The 24,338-nt window shown below is 37.4% G+C and overlaps 1 protein-coding gene across 9 annotated transcripts in view; it reads right to left on the reverse strand.

The window, feature by feature from the left end:
- ENOX2 (ecto-NOX disulfide-thiol exchanger 2) overlaps positions 1 to 24,338 on the reverse strand; it is a 371,622-nt gene that overhangs the window by 109,895 nt on the left and 237,389 nt on the right. For all 9 annotated transcript variants that reach the window (XM_081276994.1, XM_081277001.1, XM_081276999.1 and 6 more), the window contains 5 exons: positions 19,951 to 20,106; positions 11,618 to 11,824; positions 5,426 to 5,659; positions 2,885 to 3,097; positions 837 to 943 (listed from right to left, as the gene is read on the reverse strand). In XM_081276994.1, the coding sequence (XP_081133120.1) occupies positions 837 to 943; positions 2,885 to 3,097; positions 5,426 to 5,659; positions 11,618 to 11,824; positions 19,951 to 20,106 (917 nt within the window). The remainder of the gene's footprint in view (positions 1 to 836; positions 944 to 2,884; positions 3,098 to 5,425; positions 5,660 to 11,617; positions 11,825 to 19,950; positions 20,107 to 24,338) is intronic.

A 24,338-nucleotide genomic window follows, 5' to 3' on the forward strand; every position in this document is an offset into this window, starting at 1 on the left:
TCTACCGCTGAGCCCCACCCTTCTTGTTTTTTTTTTTTTTTTGAGAGAGAGAGAGAGAGAGAGAGAGAGAGAGAGAGATTTTAAAATATTTATTTATTTATTTTTAGTTTTCGGTGGATACAACATCTTTATTTTATTTTTATTGGTGCTGAGGATTGAACCCAGCACCCCGCGCATGCCAGGCGAGCGCATTACCACTTGAGCCACATCCCCAGTCCCCCATCTTGGTTTTTAATCTTGGAATTCAGAATAGCAACCTAATGACATCACGTATATTATAGTATTAAGTTAACACCGTTAATTGAGCATTAGCAGAGAGGTGTGTGCCAACCTAAATCTGAAATGAAAATCCTCTGTTACCTTTAAATCTGCTACCTCTAAAGATGGCTAAACAGGTTTGATAAGAGAAGCTCAGAAATTTCTTTTTTTCCAATGTAACACCAGTTAGCTTCTAGTCTCAATTGTCAAGACACTCCAATAAATGTTAAGACAGCCCTAATATTACTAACACTAGAAACACAGGTGTAATTATTGCTGTGCTCAAGAATAGCTAGTTTAGAGAATTAAACTTATAATTATCCCAGATACACTTTCACTACTAAGGTTTCCAGCCAGCAGAATGCATTCAAGACAACATACATACATTTATTCCCCTTTTGACAGCAGGTGTTCTGGACACCGTGACAGGCTATAGGACACGCCTTAGTCTTTCATTAGGGCCTTGTTATGACCATGGGAGCTTGGCACTATTTAATTCTGGCTAAATTCCAAATCAATAACTTGTTAAAGAAAGAAACTATCCCCCTGAGGAACTACCAGAGTAAAAAGTTACCAACCTCAGCTTGTTTGCACCAAACGCTGATGTTTTTACGCTGGGCTTTTGTGAAGTGGTCCCATGCCTTCTGTTTGGAGGCAGAATGGTATACAGCCACTATCTGCTCAACTGCAGCATCAAATCAGCATTTGGATCAGGCCAGAGAATCATCCAGGGATGGCAAAAGACAGGAGGAGAGAAATAAAAGAAACATTAGGCTTTTTGTGTCTTTTTGTTATAACATTGTACTAGGCCATGGTTGAACTTGGAACAGGTTATGTGCGCTGGCTATGATTTTAAAGGGGACTCAAAGCAAGAGACATCAATATATAGAAAGAAAAAACAGAACCTCCAGGGTTTGAAATGAAATGATAGCTTAAGTTTTAATATAAACAGTGTGTATTTATTCAGACAAGAGAGGTAAGAGACACAGTAAACGTGCTTTAGTTTAGTACTTGTGTTTAGTTAGTATACTGACCTTACATACTGCAGAAACAAACTGTACCAGCAACTTCTACCACTGAGTTCTTTCATTAACTAGCCCTTTTAAATAATCTGGGATGTTTCATTTCAATAGAATTTTTCCTTTTACTATTCTGAGGTATATTTAATCAGAATCATCAAATCAAAACCTAAGATGGACTCCCTATTTTAAGGATACCTAGACAGACTTGTTGACTGGAAAATGTAAGTTTTATGGAAGAAGACTGTGTAAGTGCAGTCCTAGAGAGTATTTTTCAGGGTCTCTTAAAATGTTAAATGGAGAAATATGTACAAATATTCTAGGGCTTTATCCTAATCAGTTCAAGAGAGGGGAAGCTTAGATATGATATGAATGACAATTCTGGAGAAAGAAAAGCAGGACAAGAGCCCCTGCTAGGCTGGGGTGTTCACAGTAAGAAAATCTGGAGGTACTGTTTTTTTATAGCCCAGTTTGCACTGTCATCTAGTGAGTTAAGGATTTATATCCCTATAATACTTGCTGCTCTCTTTTTCTACTTATTCTGAAGTCCTAAAGACATACATTTTTACTTCCTGGGTTTTATGCCCATATATACTTCCAAATACAAGTGGAAAATGGAACAATTCCTTAATCCCAATTATATATAAAGCAAGTGTAGCAAGTATAGGAAGAGTGGACCATAACTGTTTAAAACGCAAAGTATAAAACTGCACTCTTATTCTTAAGGTGAGTGTAGTTCCTTACTGAAAATTTATGAGTGTGTAATTTTGTAAGATGGTGAACAAAAAAATGACTTGACAATTTATCTGTTTTATCTCATTTAGGAAAACTTGAAAAGGTTTAAAGTGGTACTTCTTTTTAGAAAATGCCCATTTCAATGGCTTTTCACCCTGTCACAGTGTCTATCATATTCAGAAAAGGCAGTGGAAGAGAAGAAACTAAATATAAAACATAGAAGTAGCAAATTTGTTTTTTATTCAATCACATCTTAGGTATTATAATTTTTATCACTAAAAGGCCATAAAAAGCTTATTAAAATAATGACAATGAGGCAAATATGAAGAAAAACAGTTTTAAAATGCTGACACATGACTACTATTCAGGAGACTGAGGGAAGAGGATCACAAGTCATGGCCCACTTCAGGAACTTAATAATAAAATTAAAATAAAACTTAAAATAAAACTCAAAATAAAAATTTTAAAACAGGCTGGAGAGGCAGCTCAGTGGTAAAGGGCCCCTGAGTTCCATTCCCAAACCTCCCCCCAGAAAAATACTAATGCTATATCCTAATGTCAGCAATAAAATACCCCCCCCTTCACTGAAGCTTGGTACTATCAAGTACAGAATGTGGTCTAAGTATCAGTATTTCTAAGGATCTGAAGTAGATACACCAGAGGAAATGAAAATAGGAGATGCTCACATGAATCCTGTGAAACTAGAGCTTTGGTGTTTGGCAATACAAAGAGAGCACAAGATGGTGGAGGAAGATAGCCTTGCTCCTTAACACAGGATGATGGCTCTATAGGCCTGGGCTCCCACGAGAACAAGTGGTGACTCAGGGAAGCACCCTCTCACCCTTCCAGAAGAACTGTTAACTTCTACTCACATTGAATGAGAATTCCAGAAAGGGCCTGCTTGAACTTCTCCTTTGCTTCTTCCATATCTTTCTCATGGGCAGCTTTCTCATTCACCAGGCGGCGGACATGGCTGTTGGCTGACTGGATCATGGAGTAGAAGTTGTTGGCACTGCGGCGGTTCACCTCTCCTCGCTCTATCCAGGTGAGCAAGGTCTGCACAGCTTCTGAGAATTTGGAATCATCTGAAAAAAAGAGTTTATTTTTAGAATTACCAAATGCAACCTAATCTCCATTAAAATATTTTCCCAACATGCTGCCAAGGAGGTCATCATGGCTTTTTGGCAATCATGGTTTAGTAAATTGCTGAGGATGAGGAGCTACACACGCATACACATGTGCACTGCACATAAAGGGCAGGCAGGAAGAAAGGCAGAAATAACAAAAGCCTCCAAAAGTACTTAGATTGGCTATAGGTTATTTTAGAAATGTAATTGTTTGTTGTTTCCTTAACAAAATTTTTCCACACTGGGGTGTGCCTCAGTAGCAGAGTGCATACATGCTTAAATCCTGGTTTGATCCCCAGCACCACAAAAACAAAACATTTTTCTGCACAGATATTATAATTTTCATGTACTGTAAATTGCCTAACTTTTCAGAGCGTGTGTGTGTGTATGTGTGTGTGTGTGTACACACCTACATGCTTGCATGAGAGAGGACAGGAATGAGAATGAGCTATGAGTTAGCAGTGAGGCAACTTCAGAATTCTCTAATCCTATGTTTTAACAAGGAAAAATAAACATGAGTCGTGAGTTTAACTTCATGTTGACATTAACTTTACCCAGGATCCATGGAATTATAGAGTTGAAAGGAGCCTTAGGAAAGAGGTAAGTGGGCAAGTCTTTAGGTATAAACATATCTTTGACCTTTTATAACATCACTTCTGCATGTAATCCATAGCTCTAGGCCTTCCTCTCAGTCCCAGTCCCAGTCTATTTTGATGCAGTTCATTTTATTTATGTATTTCTTCACATTCTTTTTCTCTTGCTGGAAGAATCCTCATAGTAGATGTCTGCAGCTAGTTAGGAGTTATTCTCTGATGTTAAGATATTAGCTCAGATCTTCTAAAGCTTCTGGTTCAGCTCCCTGAAAGCCATTTATGCACTCTGCTATTACAGACTCCTAAGAGGGAGAGTCCATTAGCATCCCACTGAATCCCCATTCTAGGGCTTCACATCCCTCTCTGACCAGAAACCCTTCTGTCAAGTGGAAGTATCTCTCACTGCAATTTGAACTTCTTGCCTCTTGCTCTTTTTTCATTGAAGGCATATAATAGGAAGTCAGCCTTCTCTTTATACCAGCTTTTCATTTCATTACTTGGATACAGTCTTGATGTTGATGCTCAGTTTTTTGTTTCTCTTGAGGGCCACGTTACCAGAAAATTCTTTTTTTGTATGTTTGGTTTTCACTGAAACTGACTTGTTTGGTATCATGTGAGTAGGCAAGTCTTGGAGCTGGCATCTTATCAATGCCTTCAGCCATCCCAATTTTTCAAAATGTACGATTATTTCTGTGTCTCTATTCTAGATTCTATATTTTCTGCTTTTTACTTTGCAAGAAGTTTAAATCAACCCAAAGAGAACTGATTTCTTAAAAGTGTGAGTCACTTAGAGTATGTCATGTAAATAAGTTTGGTGAGTGAGACTTATTTAGAGAGTGGAATTAGCAGGATCTTGCTGAGCTGAGAGCACAAGAAGGAAGCAAATTCATACCATTAGAGCTGGGTTGGAGTCACCAATAAGATCAATGGGACACCAGCATTCATTCAATAAAATCAGCTATACTCAGAAAATGAGAGACTGGTTTGACCTACTATGAAGAGAACAGGCAGGTTGATTAATGTTAAATCAGAAAAATGGCTTTGAGAATCAAGCAAGAGGAACATGAATCAAAACTAAAGGAAAAGCAATCTGACTTAGCAATGTCTGGAAGTTTCCATAGCCTCTGTGTGAAATAAATTGGCCTTTTTAAGAGATTAAAAAAGTCTTCCTTTAGTAATTTGTGGCTAAGTCTTTGAGTAATCTAAGAAAAATGTACACTGTGACTACTTCCGTGCCTTAATTTTCTCATCTTTAAAATGAGGATTTTTACCAGGGTTTATTAGGGTCACATCAAATTATATCATGCTGATTCACTCATTCAATTTAGAATTCAAAGCTTACTTGCATCTATTATGAACGAGGGTATGTACAGGTTCCCAGTGATGAATCATACTTAATAGTCTCTGATGTGGAAAGTAGGAAAACCCTATTTCTTCTTAGTCATCTAATGCCTACAGGGGAAAACAGCATCCCTTGAGACAATGAAGAAACAGAGACATAGGTGGCATGGACAAATTTCCTGGATCTTGAATTACTAGGTACAAGTCTCTATCAGCAAGGCTCCAACACAAGAAATGCTCAGAATCCACGTGTGGGATATTCAAAGGGTAACCGCAAATAATACAATGATATTTATTACAATTCCCTAAAGAAAAGAGTTCTTTTAATCATGAAACTTGAATGCCTCTATACCTTTTAGTTTTTCAGCAACAATGCTGCATTCATGATCTGAATAGTGGACCACTGGGGGTGGGGATGGAGGGCGCAGTCTTTCTTCTTCCATCCGTCTTCGGTGGCGCTCCTCTCTAGCGAGCATGCGCTGTTTACACTCCCACTCATACAGGTCATCTCGAGCCTGTGCAAAATCAACGTGCAGCCGGCCTGTATCCTTTTTGTCAGTACTAGAACCCAGGCGAATTCGGTAACCTAAGTTTGAGGGGAAAGGGGAGAGAACAGCAGACTAGTAAGGACAAGATCAGTGTTTCAGGTGTGGTTAGAGCACTTCCAAGTGACCACAAAATCCCCAGTTCTCTATTTCATGATTATATATGCTACCAAGGTGAATCACCAAAAGACAAATTGCAATGTCATCTCCAATAACTATTTACTATTCTGTTGGGTTAGTCCTGTTTTTTTAAAAAAATTTTTTAGTTATACATGGGCACAATATTTTTATTTTGTTTATTTTTTAATTTATTTTTATGTGGTGCTGAGGATCGAACCCACGGTCTCACACAGGAGAGGCGAGCGCTTTACCGCTAAGCCACAACCCCAGCCCGTTAGTCTTGTTTTTATGAGTTCCATTCCTTCATCTGCCACTTACCTTTGAAGGAAGGTGGCTCTGTGGGTAATGGCATCTGGAATAAGCCTTATACGGCACCAAGGGCTGGGAAGAATGGAAATAGTGGCCTCAAATTATGGGGTCTTTGGATAACTTCAAGAGTGTCAGTAAATATACCACAGTTTCTTAATCCATTCATCTATTGGAGGGCATCTAGATGAACGGATAAAGAAACTGTGGCATAAAAAGGAGAATAAAATTATGGAATTTTCAGGTAAATGGATGGAGTTGGAGAATATCATGCTAAGCAAAGTAAGTCAATCCCAAAAAACCAAAGGCCAAATGTTCTCTCTGGTAAGTGGATGCTGATCCATAATGGGTGGAGGGGACATAAGAAGAATGAAGGAACTTTGGCTTTGCCAAAGGGGAGGGGGGAGGGGAAGGAGCATGGAGGTAGGTAAGATGATGGAATGAGATGAATATCATTATCCTAGGTATATGTATGATTGCACAAAAGGTGCAACTCTACATTGTGTACAACCAGAGAAATAAAATGTTATGCCCCATTTGTGTACAGTGAAACAAAATGCATTCTGCTGTCATGTATAAGTAATCAGAAAAAAATTTTAAAAAATGTAAAACAAAAGAGTGTCAGTAAAACCATCATACAGGAATTCAGTAAAATATAAATGTATTAACTTGGCATTTCAATCTCTAAAAATCAATTCCTAGATACATTTGTTTGGAATTTTTCTCCCTTTATTTCTTCAAATATTGTTTCTGTTCCTTCCACTCTCCACTCTCTATCAGGGCTGTAGTTAGGCATATATTTGGCCCTTTAACGTTGTCTCACAGCTCAGTGATATTCAATTCACTTCTTTAAAATAATTTTCTCTCTGTATTTCATTTTGGATGGTTTTTCATCACTATGTGTTTAAGTTTTTTTTTTCTTTTGCAATATCTAATTTGCCATTAGTCCTATTCAGTGATTTTTTTTTTCCAATGTAGACATTGTAGTTTAAATCTCTAGAAGTTTGGCTCTTTTTCATATCTTGTGTTTCTACTTAATATTTTCAATATTTTATCTAGCTGCTTGAACATATGATATCCAACTTTGATACTTGCTTTTACATTCTTAACTATTAGTTACACTATCTGTATCACTTCTGGTTCTGTTTGAGTTGGCTAACTTTTGTGGTTTGGGTCTTGCTTTTTGAGCACTGTTCAGCAGAATCAAAGCGATTTAGTCTACTGTTACTTTTTTCTCCATGATGGGGAGTAGAATATAACCCAGGTTACACATAATTTGGGAAACTCAAAAAAAAGTGGATACATTTGTAATAGTTGGTACATTTGTAAAAACTGAGTGGTACAGAATTGGGATTTAGAAAACCAGCATTTAGCTCCCTACCTCCAATTTTGTGCCAGCTACACCACCCAAGTCAAGTCTCTTAACAAAAAGTGAAGAAAAATGTTAAGTACTTTTTAAGTCTTAGGAGCTGAAGTAGATGCTTTTGTGTGTGTATGTATGTATGTGTATATATATATGTGTGTGTGTATACATGTGTATATGTATATATATTTACATGTATATATGTATGTATATGTGCGAACATATTAAGTAGAAACACTATATATATACTATAAATATACTATATATACTGTATATACTATATATATATATATATATATATATATATATATATATATATATATTCATTTCATTCTCAGCACAAATTTTCAGGATAAACATTTTACCAAAGAGAGCATCAGAGAGGTTAAACAGCTTGCCCTTTACCAAACAACTAGCAAATGGCAGAACAAAAATTTGAATCCAGGACTACATACTACAAATCTATTGGGCTTTCCTCTATTCTTCAGAATAATGCACAACATAGATTTTTGTTCCTTGATAAGATAGAGTAGTATGGGTTAAATATGCCCTTCTCTTTAAATAACTACAATATGGACAAAATGTATGAAACAATGTTTTTTTTTAAGAGACTGGACATTAGAAAATGAAGGCAAAGATTACTGAAAGACAAGAACCATATAAAATGATCCCTATGATTCTCTCAGGGGAACTCAGGACGAAAGAGCATGATGTTCTTCCAAAGGTGAGGGGGTTGAACTGGGATTCCAGGGAGACTATGGCAAATTGAGTTCAGAAGGCACAGTGCCAGAGGAAGAAATCTGTACAAAGCACTTTAGAGATTTGCAGAAGATCCTCCCTCATTATTTAGCTGAGCATTAATGTCTTCTATAAGAATAAGTGAAAATCACCTGAATCTTAGAGGTAACAATCTCTGGAGGTCACACAGGGGTAGGATAAACTCCTTCCCCCCAGTTTGAGCAGAAAAACTCATACTTCACAGAGTACCAGGCAATCAGAAGGGTTGTCTCAATAATGGAGAAAAAATTAGCAGTAGACTAAACTGCTTTGATCCTGCTGAACAATACTTGAAAAGTAAAACTCAAAAGATACAAGTGTTCCCAAGTTACGTAAGCTTCGTCTTAGAACAAAGCTCAATGATTTTTAGAAGAATAAAAAGTACCTGTTGCCAAATAAGGTAAAATCCACAATAGCTGGTATCCAATAAAAATTATCCAGTGTGCAAATAAGCAAGAAAATATTGCCCATAATTAAGATTAAAAAATCAGCCAACTGAAACAAAACCAGAAGTGATACAGATAACGTAACTAATACTTAATAACATAAAAGCAAGTATCAAAGTTGGATATCATATATTCAAGCAGCTAGAGAAAATATTGAACATATTAAGTAGAAACACAAAAGATATGAAAAAGAGCAAACTTCTAGAGATTTAATCTACAATGTCTACGTTGGGAAAAAAATCACTGAATAGGACTAATGGCAAATTAGATATTGCAAAAGAAAAAAAAAACTTAAACACATAGCAATAAAAAAAAAACCATCCAAAATGAAATATAGAGTGAAAATTATTTTGAAAAAGTGAATTGAATACCACTGAGCTGTGAGACAGTGTTAAAGGGCCAAATATATGCCTAACTACAGCCCCGATATAGAGGGGAGAGTGGAAGGAACAGAAACAATATTTGAAGAAATAAAGGGAAGAAAATAAATTTGATTACAACTCACAGATTGAACAAGTTTAATGGACTCAAGCACAAGAAACATGAAGACAATTACACCAATGTATATCCTAACTGAATTGCTCAACATCATCAATAAAGAGAATATTTTAAAAGCAACCATAGATAAAAGACACATTATGTACAGAGAAAGAAATGTAAGGACAACATCATATTTATTGTTGGAAACAATGCAAGCAAGAAGCTATTGGAACAATATCTAGAGAAGGGTGAAGAAACTTATCAACCTAGAAATAAATACGTAAAAAAGATCTTTCAAAAAAGGAAAATATTGTTTTTAAACACAAATTTTAAACACAAAAAAGGAAAATATTGTTTTTAAACACAAAATTTTTTTTGTAGTGCAGGAGCAGACCTGCACTACAAAAAAGTGTTAAAGGAAATCCATGTGTATAGAAAAATGATACCAAGGGGGAAATATGGATCTATACAAAGGAAGGAAGAACATACATAATGTATGATTCCATTTATATGAATTTCTAGAAAATGCATACTAATCTGATAAGGAGCAGATAAGTGGTTGCCTGAGAAGGAAGTGGGGAGGGGTAGGATGAAGAGATTGCATGAAGGAAGCTTTTGGGGATGGCAGGTATATTCATCTTATGATGAATGATGATGGTGATGGTTTCACAGCTGTATATACATATATCAAATATTGTACAACTGTATTTTTGAACTATGTGAAGGTCATTGTATGTCAATTATTATACCTCAATATAGATGTTTTAAAGAATAATGCCCAGGAAAATAGCCATACATTCGTTTGATAAAGAAGAATAAACACATTTCATAAGCAAACTTTTCTAGGTCCCTTTGTAGTTTGTAATGTACCCTTATACCTATGCATCTTACTTGATCATCTGAGTCATCAGAAAAATGGAGCTACAAATGATTACCTTGCCAAGTCACCCAGGATTGTGGAAAGAATCAAAAAGAGGATGAAATGAAAGTTCTATATAAATCATACTAAGATGCTATGATGCTATGGGTGGGTGTTCTCTGTACAGCTCCCAAAGATCCTTAAAATCCAATAATAAAGATCCTTTCTATATTCTTTTTATATTTTCTGGTCCATTTTCTAAGGAATTTTTGTTTGCTTGTTTTTTGGGGGGGGAGGGGTACTGGGGATTGAACTTAGTGGCACTTGACCACTGAAGCACATCCCCAGTCCTATTTTGTATTTTATTTTGGGCCAGAGTCTCACTGAGTGGCTTAGTACCTCACCCTTGCTGTGGCTGGCTTTGAATTTGGGATCTTCCTACCTTAGCTTCCAGAGCCACTGGGATTACAGAACAAGTGTGGTAGCCTGGGACAGGCTGACTGCTTGTTTGTTTTAATCACTTTCTTTTATAATGCAAGATAGCATCCATCCCTTTCAGGAGATTTCTAGCATTTTTGAACTTCCAGGGAGCAGGTTCAAGTTTAAAGGAAAAAATTAGTTATTTTCACAAAACTGATCGCTGTTTATTTCCTTTGGCAGCACTGAAAATGTTTTTAGGTGATGGTTTTCAACAGAGCTGATTTCAGTGATGTTTAGATGGGTGCTTTCTGAGCAGTATATTGCCTTTAATGTATAACTACTCAGCGCTTTTTGAGATCTTTACATTCTTATTAAAATACTCTACGGTAGAATACTGTAGAATGCACTAAAAACGAATAAGATCATGGCATTTGCAGGGAAATGGATGGCATTAGAGAAGATTATACTAAGTGAAGTTAGCCAATCCCCCCAAAACAAATGCTGAATGTTTTCTCTGATATAAGGGGGGGTGACTCAAAGTGGGGTAAGGGAGGAAGAGCATGGGAGGAAGATTACCTCTAGACAGAGAATAGGGGTGGGAGGGAAAAGGAGGGAGAAGGGGAATAGCAATGATGGTGGAAGGAGACAGTCATCACTATACAAAATACATGTATGAAGATGTGAATTTGGTGTCAACATACCTTATATACAAACAGAGATATGATAAATTGTGGTATAAAGGTGTTTTAAGAATTGTAATGCAAAAAAATTAAGAGAGTTCATGTAAAATGGCATAATTTTGCATGAATATACTTTATATACAGAATTACGAAAAATTGTGCTGTGAATGGATAATTATGAATGCAATGCATTCCACTATTGTCATGTATGTAAGAAATAAATAAAAAAATACTATGGAACATTCTGGGCTAGAATTTATTTAGTGTTGGTTGGGACACAATGTATGCAGGAAAACTTGGGAGTTGATGCTGAGAGATGGAGCAAATAATCATACTACATCTAAAGAGTCTAGAGTTATCTAATAGACATTTGGGAGCTACCAAAGAGCATTTCACGAGGAAGGTGGAAAGTAACGTGCATTTTCCATCTCTGAAAGCTATAGTGGGTAACATTAAGACTGTATTTTAGCTGCTACAGATGTAAATACTCTGATCCCCAATTTCTGCCTTGTGCTCAGTAGGCACAGTCTTCACGTCTGAACACCTACCAGATAGATAAAGGGCTTTGTCCACCATGTATTCCTCAGCGAAGCGAATGTGACAGAAGTTCTTTTTGCTCTTCCGGATAGCAATGATCTCTCCACACTGTTCAAACACTTCCACAATGATCTGCTCAGTTCCATTTTCAGGCAGACCTCCCACAAATACAGTTTTACATCCTGGTGGTCTTTCTCGGGTTGCAGGAGGTGGGAGATCTAAGTGTAAGAGCAAAAGCATTTGAAATTAAAATGTTTGCCTGGGATAGACCTCTTTAAAACTTAACATTTCTCAGAGATAGCTCTACTGTCCCCAACAAACTTTTGCCTATGATTGCCAGAAGTATGTGGTCTCCACAATGCTCATCTCTCCCCCACAGAAAATTGATTGCATGACCCTGAAAATAATTTTATTCAAAGATTCTGTGACCATGATGTCTAGAGGAGAAATACACAGACCCATCCAGGGATCTGTTCCATCCAGAGCTGTTTAGTTTTGTTCATTACTTTTGCTGTGATAAGCCTGCTATGCTAATTCAGTCATTTTTATTAAGAAAAATAGTGGAGGGAAATCCCACTCAGTTTAAATTCTTACTTTCAGGAGTTCTCCAAACCAAGGCCCCTGAGAAAGGGTTTGGATTATAGTTACTATATTCTGCTTCTGCTTGCTGAAAGAACTGTGTTATGGTTTGAATATAAAGTAAAATGATTGAAATGTGAAAGTTGTAACAGTCAGTTCACTGTAGGTAGGTGAGTTATGGCTGAAGGAGGTGGGTCACTGGGGGCATGTCCTGGAAGAGCTCATCTTCCCTGTAGCCCCTTCCCTTCTCTCTCTGCTTCCTGGCTGCCATGAGTGGAGCAGCAGTCCTCTACTTTACCCTTTGACCATGATGTTCTGCTTCACCTTGGGCCCAAAGAATGAGCCGACCATAGAACATCTGAAACCCTTACCCAAAATAAACTATTCTTCCTCTAAATTGTTCTTGACAGGGATTTTGGTCACAGTGATGAGAAGTTGAATATAAACTGCTTCAGGATTGATTTGACAATGATGGGGTGAATATTTACAAATGTGTTTGTAACTGTTGGAATAATTTAGTTACACCAATCAGTCAAGAATACAAACTATATATTCTTAGTTTATATATACACACACACACACATATATATATATATATATATATATGTGTGTGTGTGTGTGTGTGTGTGTGTGTGTGTGTGTGTTAAAAATATATATATTCTTAGTGTATGTATTCTTAGTGCATGTGTGTGTATGTATGTGTATATATGTGTGTGTGTGTGTGTGTGTATGTGTATGTATGTGTATATATATATATATATATATATATATATATATATATATATATATATATATATATATCCTTCTTCCAGTTCTTTGCTGGAGGAGTGAGGTCCAGATCCAATCTTGCAGCATTTAGAGGGAAGTATGAAAGACAGCAGAGAGAATAAGCTCATCTGGGAAATCATTAACTAAAGTGAGATAAATTTGGCCATGGAGAGTCATTAAAAACCTACTTAATGAGATGATTTTCCCTCTGCTTAAAAAAAACATGCTTTCTTCTCACTCATACATAAATCCTGTGTTTCTGCCAGCTCCTTGTTAGTATTTATATGTATCAAAGCATTTTCTAAGCAAAATCCCATACTCATAGCCCAACAAAACAAAGCATAATGGTCATGGGTTTTCTAATGTTGGTTTCGTATCTTCAAGGACTTATTTTGTGTAATCCATTCTTTCCATTATTCCCTAACAACAATTCTGCCAGCTCAAGATTTGGAGAGCTCAACAACCAGTGATTAGAGTTTACATGCAAAAATAAATGAGGATGGCTTATAGATTAGGTCAAGGACCCCACCTGACTCTTATCCAAGTAGGTAAGCAGTTGATTTGGGAGCTTTCTTGGGTATCAGCATCTCTAGCTTTCTCACTTTGTTATGGCTCTCTGTTTTACATGTGTGATTAAGAAATCTTAGTTTCTACTGAGGTCCTCTTTCTCTCTATAAAGGTGATAATGAAATTCAGGGAACTTATAAACTGTTAATTTTTAAACATATAATTTCAAGAGCTCATTTTGTTGTTTTTGTCTGTTTTCTATCTGCAAATGTTTAGAGGGAATGAGAAAACAATCTAGTGAGAAAGAATATGAAATGACTTAGTATGGTCACTATGTGAGGTTGTGTTTTTAGCCAAAAGGGGGACAATGAGGACCAGAATTGCTTGAGAGTTATGCTTTTGAATGTTAAAAGGGTTGGAAAGAATTCTAGCCACCATGGTTCTGGCTATCATTAGCTCTAGCAGCACAATAGAATCTACTTGGGAGTTAAACAATGCCTGTGCCCCACCCCAATGAGTTTGAATTAATTACTCCAGGGTACATACTATGCATTAGGTTTTTTTGTTGTTGCTGTTGGTGGTTTTTAAGCATTGCAGGCAGTTCTTTTATGTAACTAGGGTTGAAAACTCTGACTTAGTCTAAATTTCTAATATTATAGTGAAAAACCTTGGCTGAACCAAGTTATGGTTCATTTAAGGGCACTACATTAGATATAAAGGGAAAGAACATGAACTTAGAGCAGGTAAACTCATCATCTATATCTTCAGAAAATCACATAGACTCTGAAAAAAGTCTTTTTTATCTTTAAAATAGGGATACTATTCCCAAGAGTTACTGTAGGATAATTGAGTTTACACTATTTATATTGCATGTAGTATGATGCCTAGTATTTGAAAGATTCCAAATAAATAGTAGTCATTAAAATGTTACTATTTAGAATCATAGAACCCAGGTTTCCTAATTCTCAATCTGGGGCTAAGACCCTACACATGTCTGAAATATAGTGGTAGCTAAGACCTGGACTTCTAGTCTCCCAGTCCCCTTGCTTTACTTAGACATTTAGACAAGGTTTGGTTTGAATAGGAATCATTCATATGGAATTAATGGAAAGAGGAATCTATAGCTGTGAAGACACACATAGTTTTGACCATGTAATAAAATACAGCCACTGTATATACATAGGTAAAGAAATCTCAAGAGCATCTGTGTAGTTAGAGATGTGTTTTCAATCCAAAGGCTTTAGAATAAAGTCCTGTTTTAGAATAAAAGGCCTTTTGATGTTTACTTTTAAAGGACTGGATGGCAAAGAATTCTTTGGTAAAGCAAAAATCATCTTTTTATGTTGTTTGAGTTTACTCCAGTCTACCTTTCGATCCATTGAGAGACTCTAACAAAGTGTGGTTAGTGCTGTAGTTGTGTGCAACACTGAAAATGCAAAGGCTCCTTCCTCTGACTACATTTGTGGGTTTAAAACTTCTGTGATGAAGTTATCACCCTATTTAGATACTATGATTCTTCGGTGGTAACTGCTAAGTAAAGGGTCATAAAATCCACTACGAGTAATGTCAAGAATGCCAGGGATTTATTTATTTTCCTTGGCCAAATGTAGAAAGCCTCTTTGATAACATTTGCTGAGATTTAGGTGTATGTCACCAAACAAGGCAATGGCTGTACTATTTTCCTTAATGGATAGTACCTGTTCCTTAATTAACAACTCAAAGCACTTTGTTGTCTGGGCCTGATTTTTCTAATCCCATTGAAATACCGTGATCTACCTGGGATGATAACCCCTTTGGAAAGCAAATTCAGACTCCACTCATTCATCAAGCTACATGCTAAGCTTTGTAGCATCTCAATCACCACTCAGGATGGAGACCAAGAAAACGTCCATGTAAAAAGATTCAAGATAACTGAAGAGTATAAAAAACTAATCTCTGATAATGGAAAAAGAGAAGCTTCTAGCACTTCTAATTACCAACCCCTCTGTGCAGCTGTGTTGGGACAATCAGCATTAGGATCAGAGTCACTGCTGATCTCTGAGAAGTGAGCGAGGCACAGTATAGAGGATCTATAAACTACTTTCATCTTGCTTTTCAATGGAGCATCACAGATCACTCGGCTGGTTTGCTAGAATTTATATGATGCAAAGTCTCTGAGTTGATTTTATTAGATAGCCCAATATTGAAGGCCCCCAAGATAATCAACAGGGGTCAGATACATTTTAATGTAATCTAAACTGGATTGAAAATAATCTGAAGGATTGTAAATTGTTATTAATGCTCAATTTACCCATTTTCTCTAATTCTCTTTATAGAACTCAGCCCTGAGAGCCCAAATGGGATCTGCCTATTTTGATATGTTAAAATGAAAAATGAAACAAAATTATTTTTCTGGCTCTTGAGTGTTTTCCAATGTGCCTGGGCTAAGATAACAGATGATATTCCATCATTTATTCCCCATCCACTGTTATTTCTAGTAGACTCAAACTGTAACTTCTCCATACAAAATGTCTAGCAGCTGAAGTGAAAAATCTTGGCAAAATTGAGTTTTCTATAGAGATGGTGCTGTCGTCCTGTCATACTGCAAAGAACTGCTAATTGGGAACTCAGTATCTCTGATACCCACCCTATGAAAAATAAAGTGTGTTCCAGAGAGTTTGTTTTTGCCATACCTCCAAATCCTGGGAATCAGAACAATGGGATACTTACTCACCATTTATCTTTACAAGACTAGGCTGTTCTGCTCCTGTCGAATATGACACACTGAATTTTTAGACCAGGTCTCATTTTACCTAGTTTGGATCAGAGAGGTCAAGCTACTTACCAAAAATTTTATGGTTATGCATTGGTGGAGAACCACACCTGTATTACTTTAAAGTTTTAGCACTGGCTATCCTGCCTGTTCCAGTGAAGGTACAATGCCAACCAAATTGCTCCTGTTTTTCCTAATACACATTGAAGGGTTTTGCCCAGGTACATAGTTATAATAGTGCTCCATTGTTAATGTGCATAATCATAATTTTAGAACTGGGTAAAGCCTTAGAGGTATCTAAGCTAATCTAACCCAATATCCTTGTTTTATCGATGAGGAAAATGAGACACAAGAGAGTATATGACTGGTCAAGATACCTAATTAGGATTAGAACATAATTCTCTTGATTTATAATCTTGTACCATACTGTCATATCATTTTGGTACATTTGATGTAGATTCACCTAATAAAGTCTAATAGGTAGAGTCTAAAGCTCTGAAGAGAAATATAGACTGAAAATATAGATTTAGAAGTCATCACATGTAGTAGTAATCGCCCCCCCCCTACTTTCTTGGCTTGCTTTCTACTCTTTTTGTCACCATCCATTATCTATCCATACATCCCTCCCGCTATCATTCACAAATACAGAGACATAAAACAATTTAAAGGACTAAGATGTGCCTATTGGATTTAGCATCATTTTAATGACAAGGCACTAGTGTAATTCACCACAGATTTTACTTTCAGTATCATCCATGCAGAAGTGTTCCAGGAGAGCATATACTTGGAGTTGGGTTGGATGGGAGTGTAAGGAGTATGAGGTGAGAAGCATTTGAACTTGACTAAAGGGTGGGTATGTGGCAAGTAGAATGATGGACTGAAGACAGTCACATGAAGCAAAAGAGTGAAAAGTTGTTTTTTTTTTTTCTTTGGGGGTGGGGTACCAGGGATTGAACTCAGGGGCATCTGACCATTGAGCCACATCCCTATCCCTATTTTGTATTTATTTAGAGACGGGGTCTCACTGAGTTGCTTAGTGCCTCTCTTTTGCTGAGGCTGGCTTTGAACTCGAGATTCTCCTGTCTCAGCCCCTTGAGCTGCTGGGATTACAGGTGTGCACCACTTCACCCAGCTCAGTAAAAGGTTTTAAAGGTCAGGAAAGGGGACTATGAATCTGTGGACAACGAGAGCCCCAAGACAACTTTAAGGTTCTGTATGTGACTAGTATTTGGATGAAGTGTCACGTGGGACAAGGGGAAGGAATTGATGACAATGATACTTTTTAACAAGGCAACAAGACTTAGAAGCAGACTGGATGGTAAATAAAGAGACTGACAAAGTCTCTAAATCATAGGATTTATTGCTAGGAGGAACTTCAGAGTCGGAAGCCATTGAGTGCAAGATTCTATACCAGAGACAGGCAGGAATAAGTAGTTCAGTCATACCAACTCCCTGTTTTTGTCTCACCTTCACAAAGATCAGTTTAGGCACTGTTAACACAAATGGCACTTTGACCATGCATTCAAACAAAGAATTAAGGAAGGTGCCTCAGTTTTCCCCCACATAATTAAACAGAGCCCCCTTAAAAAAATTCAAACTCTAAAAAGCAAATAGAATACCAGTCTACTTTAAGCTTTGTCAGGAATGTTATTTTTGAATTTAGTTCCAAAGCCAGGTTCCTTCCCAGAAGCCACTCTTTTACTGGCACTAATTGCCCTGTCAGCATCCTTAGTATAAAGGATGAAGAACTAAAGAACTGAGTTGTGAGGATACTTCCCTCTCACTCTTCGGTCCTTCCAACTCAGAACTGAGAAGGCATGGCTGGGGGTAGAGAAAGATAAAAAAGTGTATTTGAGAGATTTCTGCCTATTTCTTTTACTAAAGACTATGAAGTTGTAGCCTCTTTAAGCTATATATTTTGACATGCATTGAAAGACTGCTTAATGATTGATCTATGTGATATAAAAACAAGGCGTGTGTGTTATTCTTTGGCATTTTAGAATGAGAACATCCTTAAAGTCATCTATTGCACCCAACCAGGGCATCATAGGTTGTGAGCCCTCCTGTTAGCTTAGACTTGACTGAAGTAATGAAAGCTGAGTGCAAGACAATTATGTGATACATGAATGATTAAATCAGCAGAATTCTACCTTTTCATGAGCATGAGGTTTTAAAACTGGAAATTCCTAAATTCTTGGCTTTTAACATGAAAATGGTACTATTAAGGATGTGAAGCTTCCTCTATGCCAAACACAACACATTGGAAGAAAGAGAAGAAAAATCATTGCACATATATAGAAGACAGTGGAACTAAGATTTTAAAAAGTAGTGGTTATTCACCTAGGTACTAAGCAAAAATCTAATTGAACTGGCAAGTAAGGCCTACAATGGACATCACATTCTCCATTCCTTAACTTTCCTTGTGACACACTAACTCTTCTCCTAATACAGTCCTCTGAGATGCAGGTCTCCTATATTTCTTATTGGTCTGGAAGGATATGCATGTTGAAAATCAATTTCCAAAATCAGAAAGCATTAAGATCATTTGTTCACTCACAAAAGTAGCCAGGAAGATCCATGCAACCAACCCTGACTGATTCTAAAACTTTCTCAGTTATAAGCAGATCATTCTAAGTAGAATCTGGGTCCTTACCAGGGCTTGATTTATGATTAACTGATTCCTATTTAAGGTAGGAGATGAAGTATTTGTCTGAGGTCCCACATAAAAGGTTTGTATTTATTTTTATAAGGCAATTTAATTTGATCTGTGGTTTAAACCCCTGAGTGAGTCCCTTGACAAACAGTGCTAGTGTTTGCATTATAGCAGCATCACTACAACTATGGACAAAGCATTAAGAGGCTTCAGTCATGTGCAGAAGCAGCTTCTAATCATTTAAAGTATATAAAACCCCAGTGGATCTGGAAAAATAATTCCAAGTCAATTAATATTGCTGGTACATTTTAACTAAAATATGGCCACCCTACCATTAGAGATACGTTAAGGTGAGTCTAAGGAGAAGCCTGTTCTTTGAGGACAAGATAGATTTCTAGATCACTTCTACATGAACTATATTGCCCCAGATGGCAACAAGTAATCTTAGTCCAAACATTGGTCTTAGCCCTTCCAATAAGTCGAACTAGGGAGTGATATTGGACAAATTGTATTGCTATATTGTATGCACGTATGAATATGTAACAACAAATCCCATCATTATGTACAACTATAAAGCACCAATAAAAAGTGGAAAAAATAAAATAAGTTGAATTGTACCTCACTGTGCATTGTAGCCCAGATGATGAATAAGTAGTAGTTGGAGTGATGTGTGACTAGCTAGTAGCAATGGAAGATTCTTAGTGCCAAGTACATATTCTCATGTGCTTTAGGTAGGCTCAGACCACTCTCAATTTCTGCCACCACTGGCACACAGGTTAGTTATGAAACACAGAGACTACAAGTGATAATGTTGATCAATTTGTGTCATGTGTTTCATTCTCTATGAATACACTTGAATTTCTTACCAAATGGCATTAGAAAATGTTATATCACTTGTACTGCAACCAGTACACAAAAATATACCAAATAAAATTCAGCCTTGAATAGTCAGAGAAAACTTTCCTGCTTTCTGTTTTCTAGGTGAATCTTCTATATATACATCTATGAAGCCCTTGGGTAATCTTTTGAAAAAGAAGAAAGCTTTCTTATATACACTGACTTAAGTAGGAAAAAAACAATAGTACTTGGGTTGGGAGGGAAGAGCGTGCAGCTTTTGCAGTGTATGATTTCTTTTACTACTGGCATATCTGGAGGAATTGGTGGAGGTACTATTCCCAAACCAGGCATCATTGGAGTTATTGGCGGAATTCCAGTCATCATTCCAAGAGCAGGATCAAAATCTAAAATAGGAGAGGAAAGAAAAAACAATAAGTTAACACGAGGCAAGGTCAACTAGAGGAACATGGTTACCTCATAAGCTTCAAATCAAAAGTCTTTCTATGACAGAGGCAAAATATTTTTTTAAAAAACCATATGCTTAGTATTCTCAATTCTCAAATATTATATTAAATTTGTGCATTTTCCTTTCAGGATAGGGCTGTTGTCTTCTTTAATCAGGGCTTCTTGAATTCTCTACATCTAATTTTGATACCCAACATCTTTTATAATGTGACTGCATCTTGTTTCCTGATCTTGCTTCTACTAGTTTCCAACACACAGCCTCGGCTCCATTATGGAAAGGCTTCTTGCTGTCCATTATATATACGTTCTTTTTACAGTACAGCATTGTATTAAGAGCACAGTTTGGGGGATTAGATAGACTTGGGTTCTTGTTCTACCATTTTCCTAGCTGCAAAACAGGGTTCATACCTTCTACCTTACAGGGAGTTGTGAGGAGTAAATAAAGTGATAAATGCAATGTGCTTAGCACAGTGCATAGCACAAAAGGCTGAATAAGAACTATCCTCTATGCCTTTGTTCATGTTGTTTTTCCTGCCTAGAATCAGTTGAATCTACCAGAAGCCCTGCCTCCCATGCTTCAACTGCTAGCTTAAGTTTCCTTGAAGAGGCCTTTTCAGATAATTCTAGTTCTTAACCTCAGATCTAAAATCTGTTCTACAACTATTTCCACTGTCTTATTTTACTTTACATTGTCTTTTGTTTCATTCAGGGATGTCTCTAGCAAGTGTGAGGGTAAGCAGAGAAAAATATTTTTCTGTGGGACTCATCAATGTATATAATTTGATTCACCTCACATCAGCATTGACAACATTCTGTTGGCACAGTTTCATGTGACACCATGAAAGAAATGCCATTTCATACAGCTGGAGTGATTTACATGCCAGATATTCTCCTGGAACCAAGACTCTGGGTGGATTCTCTGATCATGAGTCCTGAGGCTTCTTAGGGGCATCTAGTTGACTCCATCTGTGCAGAAGAGGAGTGGAAAGTGCCCTAAAGGGGAGCCATGGGTAGAGGGATCCATAGGGGTCTAGATGGAGATTGGGGCTCCTCACTCAGATGACACTGCTAGCCCTGGTCAGTACCAGACACTGAAGGGGAATTTAGAAAATTTCAAGTGAGATGCTTCTTATGGCCAGAACAAAGGCAGGACATGTTCTGGACTTGAGCACCTGCCTTATTGGCACTGCTGCCTGGCCAGAGGCCAGCACTGCAGGGTGTGCTTGTTAAATATTGAGATAATCAAGGTAAGTCTTCCAAAGCATGGGGTCCCCTGAGGTATGGGCCTAGAGTGGGGCCTTACTTGTCTACATCTAAAGGCAGTACTGATTTCATTATTTAACTTTGTTTCTATATAAAAATGTCATTTTCTTTGAGAGAAGGGAGTGCATTCTACTTCTTTGTTTTCCCACCTCCCACACTAGTCCTCACTATATAACCTTGCACAGTCTATGGCAAACAAATAAAGTATTGTAAAAGCAGCTCTGGTAATACAGGGGTAGTTGCAGTAATAATAGCAGGCTCTGCTCCTAATGATTTTACCATGCTCACAGCACAAGTCAGAGGGGCAATACCTATAAGGATGTCCTCAAGGTGGCTCTGGAGACCTTGGGGGATCCTTAAGATACTGGAAGAGGTGAACATAAAGAGCAGGAAGAACTAGTTCCCACAGAAGCAGCACTTCAGGTCTAACAGGCCTAGTAGAAGGGGTCCTGTGTCTGGGAGGATGGGCAAGTGGGTGGCACATGGGCATTCCTGACTGCAGTCATTCCAATCAAGCTAAAGCATCTCTCATCCTCACATGTCTGCCATTCTGAGAGATCAAGACCATAGAAAAGTTTAGGAAGAAAAATGTATCTCCCAAGAGAAATTTTTATTTTCATGAAAACATTTACTTTTAGCCTTAATCTGCCATCTCACCCAACATGCTTTTATGTGTATACATAACACACACACACACACACACACACACACACACACTTCCTCTTCCTCCTTTAGCTCTCATAATTCTACTCCCTCCACAAAGTAGTTATGTGACCTTTGAGGAAAATTTCTTAATATTTATGTTCTTCCATTTCTTTTTGGTAAAACTGGGGATAAACAATGACATTTAGCCCAAAAGGTGAAAAGAGAGTACAGATAAAGACCCTCAGCATGATAGTCCTGATTGGTGAGTTTCATTCCTTCCATTCAAAATGTACAAAATGTTAGACATTCACTGATTCAGACACTCATTCTCACATTGCACAAACATCTGTGATAGGCCTCTGTTAAGATTTGGATATGAAGTATCCCCCAAAGGCTCATGCATTGAAAACCTGATCCCCAAAGTAGCAATGTTCATAGGTAGAGCTTTTAGGAAGTGATTGTATCCTCAGGGCTCTGACCTCATCAGTGGATTATTCCACTGAGGGATTAATAATGTGATGGCATCATGGAGAGTTGATGGAAACTATATGCAGGTAAGGCATGGTTGGAGGAAGAAGGTCCCTTGGGGCATGTCGTTGGGAACTATATCTTATCCCTGGCCCCTTCCTCCCTCCAGCCTGCTTCCCAGCTTCCAAGAACTGAACAGCTCTCCTGCACCACACCTTTCCACCAGGCTATTCTGTCTCACCACAGGCCCAAAGCAATAGAGCCAGTCAACCATGAATTGAAACCTTTGAAACCGTGAGCTCAAATAAACTTTTTCTCCCTTAAATTGTTTGTCACAGGGACTAAATTGATCACAGGAACTAAAGCTGACTAACACAGCCTCCTATATGTCAGGCTCTATATTAGGGCTGGGGAAGGTATGTAGGTTTTTGGAGAACATAAGGCTCTGCTGTGCTATAGAATGCATTGGTTCAGAATGCCATTCACATCTTTGGAAAATCTGATTCCTTGTGCAGAAGATTTTGGAGAAATTGTTAACATTATCTTACCCATTTACAAACTGTTAATTTTTGTTGGGAAAAAGATAATATGAGATTGCATGCCAACTAAACAATCCCATCTATTTTCCTCTTCCTACTGAAATGTTTGTCTTCCTTTTATTGTTCTGCCTGCCTCCTCATTGTTATTCATATAGTTCTGTCACTCACAACTCTACCTTACCACAGATTACAGAAACATCACTTCATTAAACAAGTTCTGCCACTTCCACTGAGAAGGAAATGCCTGTCTCCATGTACTATCTACTAATAAATGGAGACAAACAAAAAACCCCAAATATATAGGATAAATATAACTCCTCCTTGGTGTACTCACCACTCTGCTGTTTGTTATGATTACATTAATATTTTATAAATTCATTTAAAAGCAAATGTATTCATGACATATGGCTAAAGCCAGAGTATATGAACTCCCTTTCTTCCCTTTGTTCCATATGCCACAAATTCCATAGGCTCCACTGCCCAGTAGGGTTTGTTACTGGGTTGTACATGACATTTCAAAGGCCCCTATCACATGGATCACTTTTGTTTGTATTTAACCACTAGGTACCAAAATGGACATGGATATCCAATGCCAATCAAATAAAAAAATTGAAATCATGAGCCTTTTAAAAAATATTTTTAGCTATAGATGGACACAATACCTTTATTTTATTAATTTATTTTGTATGTGGTACTGAGGATTGAACCAAGTATCTCACACATGCTGGACAAGTACTCCACAACTGAGCTACAACCCCAGCTCATCATGGGCATTATATAAGTATTTCATAACCTGAAGAATAAGAGTCCAAATTAAAACACACTGGGTATACAACACAAAAGAAATTCTCTCCCTTTTCTTGGCCCCAGGCCTGGCTTGAGAAGTATTGCCCAATAGTCGGTACTATTGCCATTTATATTAGGAATTCAAACTTCTGAAGGAGATTGGAAAGTATATAAAAGAGTTGTGCAAAATGCCATGGTTTTCCTCCAAAGTCCTTTTCACAATAAATACCCTGTTCTGTTTTGCTTTTATTGTATCTTCTTTTAAACCTTCTTTCCCACTGCCTTCTTGTCTTTTGGCCTGGCCATTGCTGGAGGAGTCATGGATTATTGGTTTGTATTCCCTCTTCAGAATCATGTATTTCCCAAAGTTCCAGCCTATTGGAAATGCTGCAGATGTCCTGTATTAGTTTGGCCAGCTATATCCTCAGAGTTACACTTTTACTTTGTGATTTTAAGTCATGTTTCAGTGT

Source organism: Spermophilus citellus (genome assembly GCF_964194105.1).
Source record: "Spermophilus citellus genome assembly, chromosome: X".
Classification (NCBI taxonomy): Eukaryota; Metazoa; Chordata; class Mammalia; order Rodentia; family Sciuridae; genus Spermophilus; species Spermophilus citellus.